The following is a 10684-nucleotide window of genomic DNA, read 5'->3' as shown; positions in this document are numbered from 1 at the left end:
TAGAAAAAAAAAAAATTAAATCAAACACTTCAAATTACATACAACTTTCAATTTAAAAATATGATTGCAATTGATGGATAGATACAATAAAAGTAGAATTGGAAAGCTCTAATAAAATTTAAATTTTCATTGTCATTTCATTTTATTGGCATTATTCAACAGAAAATTGTAACACATTTTGTCTACTACATTTAAAGAATCTCAATTACTTGACATATATGAAGACTCCTGATATTGGATAATCAAAAAAGAAAAAACACTTTTTTACATAAATGTCTTGTACTATGTATTAGCATGTTTTATATTCTACATTTCAAGGGGAAGGAGAGGGAGTTAGATAATCTTTAATTTTCTAGGCTTATCTCAAGAAAAGCAAACAGCACTAGAATGATTTTAAAAATACAACTTTCTTTTATTGTTAAAATTTGTATAAATAGAGTAGCAGATTTAGGGATTTTGCAGCTTAAGTAGTGCATATTATTTTCTTTTAATTAATGGTAAATTTAATTTCACATTTCAACAAATTTAACACTAAGGAATGATATTATTTTTTATTTAATAATCATGCAGATTTAATCTATTTTTACAAAAATGTAAATTTCAGGTTTTTTTAAAATTGAATTTTATCATTCTTGAGATCAATACATTTTTTATACAATTCTACAATATTCTTAATATTTCAAGCACTTTTTGTATAAATTTATTCATTTTATTTTTAAACTTGTTTGTTGGTTATATTTGGCTCAATTCATTATTTTATGAAGTTCAGCTCCCCCCACCCAAGCCTGTGTCATGTCTACGCTAATGACATTTTTGAAAAACATGCCCACTTCAACTCAATGGTTCTAGGCAGTTACCAAGATTGAAAACAACCACTGAGTAAGTTCCTTCCTTGAAAATCAATGTTTTCTAGCTGCTAAATTGAATTTTGTTACAAAAAGCACTGGATCTATACTTGAAGCTCTTTCTTACTGTTTGGTATGTTTAAAATTTGCTTAGTCTTATAGATCATTTTAGCATCATTAATCTCTTTTGATTGATCTTCAAGCATCTCCCTATCCATTAATATACAGATCCTTTTTCTTTTAATTACCATATTAAAATACTCATGTATAAAATTATTGACACTGAAATGATTGATTTAAATATGGAATTTTAATAATGAGAGATTCACTATTACAGTTGTCTATTCAGTCTGCAGTTTCATCAAAGACGTTGTCCATCACTCGAATATCTTTTTTCCCCCTCGTTTATCATTCACAATAAGATATAACTTTAAAAAAATGTATTTCCATTAGTTAACTTTACTAACTGAAAAAATATGTAATATTTTATAATACAAACGTTATTAAGAAATTAAATATACAGGCCGAAAGTATTTGATGCAATTTTTCTGCTTTCTATAAATAAATAATGTTTAAAATCTATTCGCAAAAAGTATTTAAAGATAATATGAAATAAATAAAACAAACAAATTTGCATTCAACAAAAATCTTAAACAACATAAGTAATGGAAATTATTATTTCTACAAATGAAAATACTAATTTTTTATATAATTATGTCTAATTATATAAAATATTTTTAAAAAAAGATGTTTTAATACAACAACATTGAATTATACCTACTTGATGCCAAAAATAAAAATTTCAATGTAGAATATTATAAGAAATAAGGGATTTATAATTTTGACACACATTAAATTAATAGTATAAGGGGGGGGGTGAAACTTTATAAAATTAATTCAAATCTGTTTTATACATTTATAAAAATATTATAAAAGTTTATTAAATATATTTTCTCTTTCCTTATCAAACACTATAGAATAAGTGTAATGTGAAATATAATATTTATACAACTCTTAATAATTTGGCAGATACTAGACCAGAGATTGTTGGATTCATAAAGATTCATTAAAAAAAATGCATATTAATTACAAAACCTATAATTATTGGATAAACTATAGATAATTATGCAATAAATATAATTCAAAACATGAGCAGTAATTTTTATTTATTTTACCCATAATGGGATGATGGATAATTATTTAGATCAGCACTCACGACCACGTTTTTCTTTTAGCACTCTTTTGTCTCTTTTAAAAATGTAGAATTACTAGTGTTGCCAAATTATAGAAAAACTTCTGTATCTTATATTAAGTAGCTCCTTTAAATACCATTTTCATATTGTAATTTTTTAACATTAAACAATTTAATTTCATTGGGAAACATTTATTTAAGAAAAGCTTGCAAACATTAATTTATTAACAGGATGAATTTTTCTTCTTTAATAAGTATTTTAAGAGCTGCAGTCATTTATTTTTACTTGGATAAAATTTATAATACTCTGCTAATAATAAATTTATATAATACTATCATGCTTAATAATTTAACAATATTTTTGGACAAGCAAATTAAAATCTTTTTTAGGAATCTTTTTTTTAAAAAATTAATAGCAAGATTTTGTTTCTTCTCAATCTTCCATCAGATGGTTACAAATATTAAAAATAAAAGTGTCCATGATGCATATTAACTGAAATTAATAACCATTAACAGAATTTTATAAATTAAAGAAGTAATTATTATTAATATATTTTATATAAATTATAAAATATATTTATCAATCTTAGAAAATTATATTTGGCCTTTACATCAAGTTCCAAGTGATGTATTTGTTTAAAAACTGTTGACCTTTTATTCATATAAAGTTTCATCACAATAAAAATGTCACAAAAATACTTAAATCATAAATTGTTCATATGATTTTACAACAGGGCTTCTTAGTAATGGGAACATTTTAAAATATATAAATGTTGACAATATTGTAGCATACAAAATTCTTTAACTTTCTAATTCAAATTTACATCTAAATATATAAATAAGGTAACGTTGCTTCAACATCATAGCTAACTAGCATCTCTCTTAATTTATTCTGTCTCATATTCTTCTTTTTTTTTTAATTTTTAAATCATTATATTTGATTTTAAATTCAGCTTTACATGCCGTAATTAAATATGTTAGGAATATTTATTTGCTGATTAATTCATTAGTCATGCACCTAGTTCTATTCATATCATTTGAATTGCTGGTATCATACAAACTGATAGGATCATCCCGTTTCATTATCTTTGATGTTTGTAAATTAAAACATAAAAAAATTGATTTAAAGGAGTTTAGTGAAATTGCTGAATAGCTGATTTTAATTCTTCTGGTTTTGAACTAATATTTATTTTATTATTACTCATTAATGTGAAAAAAAAGTAAGAAACCCTGTTTAATACAATATTTTTATGCATTATAGAAGAAAGCATATGATAAACAGCAAATATAGCTTTTAAATTAACAATAACCAAATCAGAAAATTGGTATATATCTTAACAAATTTATATTTCTAACATTCTCATACAAATTTAGTCTAAAAAATCTAACTGTATAAAAATAAGCTCAGTTTAAACCGAATATCGGGCAATAAATCATTATCTCATAAAGTACATATGAGTTTCAAGGAACTGGAATGTCAGATAATTCATCATCCCATTCACCTGGTGGCAAAAGTGCCACCATTTCAGCATCTATTTTTGGTTTTTTCTTTTTTTGAAAAATCTGTCTCAATGATTTAAATCTGTGCTCCATCACATCTGAAAGAAACATAGAAATTAAAAACACAAATAAAAAAATGTCATATTAATGTGCCATTTAATTCCTTTAATAGTCAAAATCAGTAGCACAATATTCTTTTTTAAAAATAATTTTAATGTTCTTGTCTATTAACCATATGCTAGGGATTCATTATCAAAGATCACACTGTATCAGGCTCTTTCATAACTAATGTTCATCAATAGCATATGATTAATAGTAAAATTTGCCAATGGTGTTTAATATTTAAGTACCAATTTTAATATTTTATCTTAAGGAAAAGTTACAATTACCATATATTCATACAAATCATTAAATGTAACAATTTCAAGTTAGACACTCAATAAATCATTCCAAAACTAAAGTGCATTTAATTGATTTTTATTATCATATTTTAGCTGCAGATTTTATATATTGGATGAAATAACGAAGGAAATGAATAAAATATTTAACAAAAATAATATAAATATAATCAATTGCAAATAATGTATCAAAATAATCTTCAGAATTTTTTAATATAATTAACCCTTTTCAAAAGTGAATAAATTAGAAGAGAAAAAAAAAAATATGTTGCCTGACGAGTTTTTGCAGTTGAAATACATATAGCAGTTATAATATGTATCTCAACTGCAATTGTTTAAATCAATAATTAATGATATTTATAATAATGAAATCTAAAAATACTTTAAGTTCTGAATAAAATTTGTAAAAACTGTGTATAGCATTTACAACAGGGGAAATTTCAAAAGTAAAGTTTACAATTTTGTGATCTAATTGTGCAGAGAGAATATGTTACTCACTACAATGACTATAATTTTTGTCTTCGGAAAGTAAATAGCCCAATCATTATAAGAAAAGCGAGTGGAATTATGATAATTTTGGAATACAAAAAAAAAAAAAAAAAGATATTCAAACCAGTTTCTATATCATTGAATGATATTCCTTCATCAAAGAAGACACATAGAATTTTGTATTTAATAGTAAAAATGAATATCAAATAATAATAATAGTTCTAAGAAGAAATTTGACCTATCAAAGCAATGTTTAGAATTTAAATAATCAAGATACAAAAGATGGAAAAAAAAAAAAAAAATCAAGTTAAAATGGTTGCTTAAAACAACTATTATTATTATTATTATTTTTTTTTTTTTACAAACTATTCAATTGGAAGTCTGAAATCACGGTTTTAGAAAGGCAGGTTTTTGTATATTAACTACATGCCAGAAATTACAAAATAATAATAATAAATAATATAAATAAAACCAAAGATGTCATTCTCATTACAATTAATTGCCACCACAATAACATGCTGGTCTACTGACTATATTCACCAATAATATATAGTACTATCTAAAATTTGCCAATGGTATGTGGTTAATATACAAAACAATGAAAATAAAATAAATTTTTTCCCTTATTTGTTCATTCTGTAAAACTTAAGAAAAATATCTTAATGTAGGGTCCGTAGTGAGAAACTGCAACAAAAAATAAGAACTTTTAAGTACCTTAGCCAAAAAAATTAAGCACCTCTGTACATGTACACATATGTAAACCTGCATATTTTCTAAGCATGTGATATTTTGTTATATAATAATGCATAGTTTTTATTGAAACTTTTTTTTAAAAAATTAATTTTAAGTGTGTATTTTTTAAATTTTAGTATTTATTGCTGCATTTGCATAACATCTTCTAATGTAATGCAAATGATGACATTTTGGTTTTTGAAAGAAAACAAAACTATCAATACCAAAAAATTAAATCAACTTTTATAAGATGAACAATAAAAATATGTTATTTTTTTTCAGTATTCCCTAAAATTAGCAAACTACCAGTTTATTTAGATGGATACATCATTTCTGAAAATATCAACATTGATGTAGAAGCATAGCATGACCAAACAGTTTGTACTTGATTTTTATATATGTAACAACAAATAAGTTAATAAAATAAACTGCAGTTAGATGCAAAATGAAAATAAAAAATGTTGGGTGAAGCATTTTTTTGAAGCCAGCACAAGACAAAATATCGCATTGTTTCAAAATTTAACGAAACTCATCAAATGAAGAATCTTATTCACTGAACTGCTAAAACTGTTTTTATTTTTTAAATATAAAAGCAATGAAAGCATTTTTCCTCTTTTATTATGACTTTAATCACGGTAAAATAACCCAAATGTGACGATTTGATGAAGCAATGACATTGTTTTGAAAATCATCATAATAAAAATCATTTTTGTAAATTGCAAGCAAAACTAATTTTTCAAAAATTACTAAAAAAATGCATTTATGCAAATAAAATTTTTATCATAAAAAAGCTATTTTTAAGCTTTTAAAACTGGTATTAATTTCATTAAAATTTTGGTTATAATTTCATTAAAATTTTGAAAAATTTGTTTTAGTCGGCCTCTAATATTACAAAAATAACTTCCCAAATTTCATGCTCCTTGAATGGTTCATGCTGCACATTGCTCTGTCAATCTGAACCAATCTTTATATGTACAGATGTTACATTGGGAACAAAATTTCTATAAGAGTTATAAAAACAGAATATATATATATATTTATATATATATATATATATATATAGAATGATAGAATTCAGACCTTGAAAAATAAAAGTTTTTGAATATAAAATTAAATAAAATTATTCAATGAATTGCTTGAAAATTTAAATTAAGACAAAGAAAGCATTTCCCCCTTTTATCATGATTTTAACAGTGGTAAAATAACATGATTCAATGAAGCAATAACATTGTTTAGAGTTTCATTATAATAAAAATTATGTCCAAAACTAATTTTTCAAAAATTGCTAAAACTGAAGAAGAAAAATGCATGCATTCAAACAAAATTGGAATAATAAAACAGCTATTTTTTTAAACTTTTAAAATATAAAAATAATTTTTGTGTGATGATGCTTTGATGTTAAGGCGACTGTTAAAATTCTATTTTTATTTTTCTAAAATGTTGAAATATCCATTCTTAGTGGGCCTTTAATACCCAAGAAGTAATTTTTTAAATTACATGTTTCTAATTTCAATGGTTTATGTTGCGCATTGCTCTCTCATTCAAGAGAAACCTTTATGTGTAGGAAAATTCTATAAAAGCAATAAAAATAAAAAGAGAAAATTGTTATAAAAAGTTTTGAAATTTTTTTTATTTCATTAAAAATTTTAAATACCAGAACTAGCAATTCTTTTTTCTTGGTAAAAACTAAAATTTGGTGAGATTGGTCCAACACATAATAATTTTCAAATGGATGGGGTCATTTTGAAAAGCACATCGTGAAAGAAATCACAATAATTGAAAACTTATGGCTTCAAGTTAAAATCTCATCATACTAGATTTTACATGATCGACTAATATAATTACACATAGCATTTAATTACATTTCAGTATAGAACATTAAAATCAATCTAATAAGTCTTTCAAGGGATTGGACCAAAACAACATATTAATGATCATCGAATGTGTAATGCACTAATGAGGCTTCTCTGCGTTTTCAAGACAGTTTCTCCATGTTCGATATCTTTTTGGTACATTAAATTCATCCTGCTGTATTTTTTTCCCCATTAATCGCACCAATCTGCATATTCTTCTTTAACAATACATGATCGGTACCGAGGCATAACTTAAATAAATTTTTCAACATCTCAAACACCAAGAACAAATTTTTCAAGCAACAAGCACGACACAGTATACATTTCATACTGCATCTTCCGGTTAACTATTCCAGTATTTCAATAAGTGACAATGCACATTGTTGAAGTAAGAGGAAGTGGGAGAAAAAGTTTCATGAGCATTATCTTAAGTTGTGCTGACACCCCTGGATTCCAGGTCCAAATTCTTCCCTTTTCTTTCTTGATACACACCTTTAGACTATGCTTTCAAATTATCGTATTCAACATGTGGAGAAACAAGAAGAATAAATTTGTACTTCTTGAGAAAATTAAGCCCTTTTCTTTTCTTTCTCTTTTCTTTTTACAAAATTAAGCACTTATCATGACACTATGCATTTTAGGTCATGCACAAACTCAACATAAAAATATCTGTATTTTATTTGTGCTGCTCTAAATAAGATTAATTTCTGACTGAAACAACACAGCAGACCTATTTAGTAGTATTGTTACATTTGCTAGTAGGATATTGTGTACACAGATATCATGGAAATGAGTGAAATAGCTTTTACAAGACTTGCTGATTTTAGGTACAGTAATTATTAACAAGGAGACTTAGTTTATTTATTCTTTTACCACTTAATATAAAACTTGGTTTAATAGAACAATTCATTGACTACTCCTACAGCCTTTGTAGAATGTTTCTTGGACAGATTAATGAAAAGCTGCAAACAGTTTATTACTTGAAATTTTTTAATGGTTCTTTAATTTGTAACTCATTAAAGGCTAAAAAAATCGCACCAAGGGTGACCGTACAGTAAATCTGATCCAAATTCTGTATTTTTGACTGCTATTGCTCAGTAATTTTTCATATTTAATAAGAATTTTTTGGGTAACTACATGAATGAAAAAATGCATAAAAATTACAAGAAACTTTATACTAATATTAGAACAAACATGTATATTTACATACTTTGACAAATTTCCCAACAATCAGATTATTTAATAAAGGAATGAGGATATCATATTGGAACAAAGATATTAAAGCAGGCAAGTTACATATTTGATGGCAGGTTAATGTTGAAGCTTTCGACATGTAATTTCCATGGCACATTCAATGAAATCATCAGTACTTTACCATGAACAGACTAATTTTTTTTTTTTAGACTGAATGCAACATTATCATACATGTTATTCTAGCTTACAATTATTACTGATATACTTTGATTTGCTGAACTTTTCTTTATTTCATATGATTTGTGATTATTATATTGATCATTGATTGATGTATGTCATAGTTTCAATCCACATTTAATGCTACATACATATTAATATAGAAATTTAATTTTCAATTTATCTCAAAAACCAATATCTAATTCAGAATCAGCAACATGAAATTATCCTAAAAATACTAGAATATCATTGGTAAAAAATAAAAATAAAATAGGCAGTCTCTTTATGCATATTTTATGCATTAGATTTTGGGATTATTGTCAGAAGATATTTTTACATTAAAATCTTTATAACAAAATGTCTAATATGACATTGAACTATTTTTTTTAACGAATTAATTTTTTAAAATTATTGGAAATGGTCAGATATATTCCTAATACTTAACAAAAAGTAATAATTCGATATATAACATGATATATTTGCTATGTCACAGTTATGAATAGATGATAACTAGTATGATCCTAAATGATAAAATTATATCCTGCATTGTCATTATTATCAGATAAATTTGTCAATTATTTTATCAAGTAAGTTTGTTCTATGGCATAAAATTGCTAACAGACTGATCCATATGTTTTCATTAATGCTTTATTTGAATATATTTTAATCAAGATTTTCATTAAGCCATTTTATTTATTGATATATACATATCATCCAATTATATGACACACTAATTCAAAAGAGAGCTCAGTGAATACTATAAGTGATGCAATAATACCAGAATATATAAAAGAACAAAATGTATACATATGCATATAAATTTGTTTGTTTTTCCTGTCAGAAATTCCAAATTTTTAACCTTTTTATAACAATTTATGAAAATAAATTATAAAAAGTTAGATGATTTTATAAACCCACAGAGACAGATCACAGCTTGGAATGATTAATAAATAAATTTTTCATTGAAAACAGAAACATAAGTAATAAAACATTTACCTCTAAAAAGGACTCGTTCATTGAAATTTGGTAAAGGCACACCTTGTGTTTCTGGACCTCGATAATCCTTCCACATTCGTGATTGAGCAACAGCAACAAGTAACAAAACACATATGAAAGTCAACGTGATAGTAGCCCATACAGCATCTTTAGATCTGGTTATCGTCCGATGAATTTTTAACAAAAAATGTGGTGCTGGTGTTTTTTCTGTTTGGCGTTCTACTATAGATAATCCTTGAGTTGCAGTAGAAATTTTAGTTACTATATTGTGTTCCGATAATGTTACATTTTGAATCCGTGCTGTCACATTGTTTTCAGCAGTATTTACATGCACTGCCGAATTATTTAAATGTGCTACTGTTCCTGAAATGGAACAGATCATGATACAAAAAGCTTTATACATTTGATTAATTAAATCAAAAGCATTGTTTTAAAGACAAAAATATTTCTCTAGCATCCAACCAACCAACAAAATTCATTTCAACAATTATTTCAAAACTGAAGACACGTCTACAACACAATGATCTACTTACATTTTTTTAATGTTTACATTTACTTCATAGAGTTTAAAGCCAGGACTTGTTTCTACCTTACTCCAATGAGAAATGAATGTGTATGAAACATGTGCTTTTGATTGGTTTACACACGTGATGTCACCAGTAGCAGATCAGTAAGATTTAACACAAAAATGTTTATCAACAATGCTACAAAATTGTTTCGTGTATATAATAGTTTAGGAAATTATAATTACTAATTTTGGTAAACGGCTTTTTCTTTGATGCTTATTGAAAAGAATTTTTAAAAATGTAAAAATTTTTTCAATTCGTTAATAATTTCTAAAATTCCGAAGAGATACGAGGGTGGGATGGGGGAACCCCATATATCGAACGTGAATTGGAATTGACTTAAAGTTAATCTGTGATTTTTGTAATCAGTATATCTGCTTTTCCTGCTGTACAGAACACAATGTAAAAATAAAAATACGACACCAAGGTACAATGAATATTCTCAGAATTTTCACCTTTTCATAGTTCAGAAGAAAATAAGTAAAATTGAATGGCAATTATTAATTTCATTTTATTTTACTCCTAGTTAATCTACATTTTAGAAGATATTTGAGAAGTCGTACTTTTGATTTAGATAGTAGTATTTTTTTTAACTAGCTATTTATAATTGATAAAAAATACTCGCAATTTAGGAAAATCGGGAATAGCATTTCACTGTGATCAAGATCTACAGCAATAATGGAAGATCTGTAACTAAATAGAA

General features: G+C 25.4%; 1 protein-coding gene across 1 annotated transcript; it reads right to left on the bottom strand.

Moving 5' to 3' along the window:
• Nucleotides 1–71: 71 nt before the first annotated feature.
• On the bottom strand, nucleotides 72–10060 carry LOC129969507 (uncharacterized). The gene is made up of 2 exons (XM_056084111.1): nucleotides 9416–10060; nucleotides 72–3635 (listed from the first exon to the last, which is right to left on the bottom strand). The coding sequence occupies exons 1-2, from the start codon at nucleotides 9816–9818 to the stop codon at nucleotides 3499–3501; spliced, it is 540 nt and encodes a 179-aa protein (XP_055940086.1). The 5' UTR covers nucleotides 9819–10060; the 3' UTR covers nucleotides 72–3498.
• Between the last annotated feature and the right edge of the window lie 624 nt (nucleotides 10061–10684).

The sequence above is a fragment of the Argiope bruennichi genome, chromosome 5, assembly GCF_947563725.1.
Source record: "Argiope bruennichi chromosome 5, qqArgBrue1.1, whole genome shotgun sequence".
NCBI lineage: Eukaryota > Metazoa > Arthropoda > Arachnida > Araneae > Araneidae > Argiope > Argiope bruennichi.
Note: the sequence above shows the minus strand (reverse complement) of the source record. Positions and strands in the feature narration are given on the sequence as shown.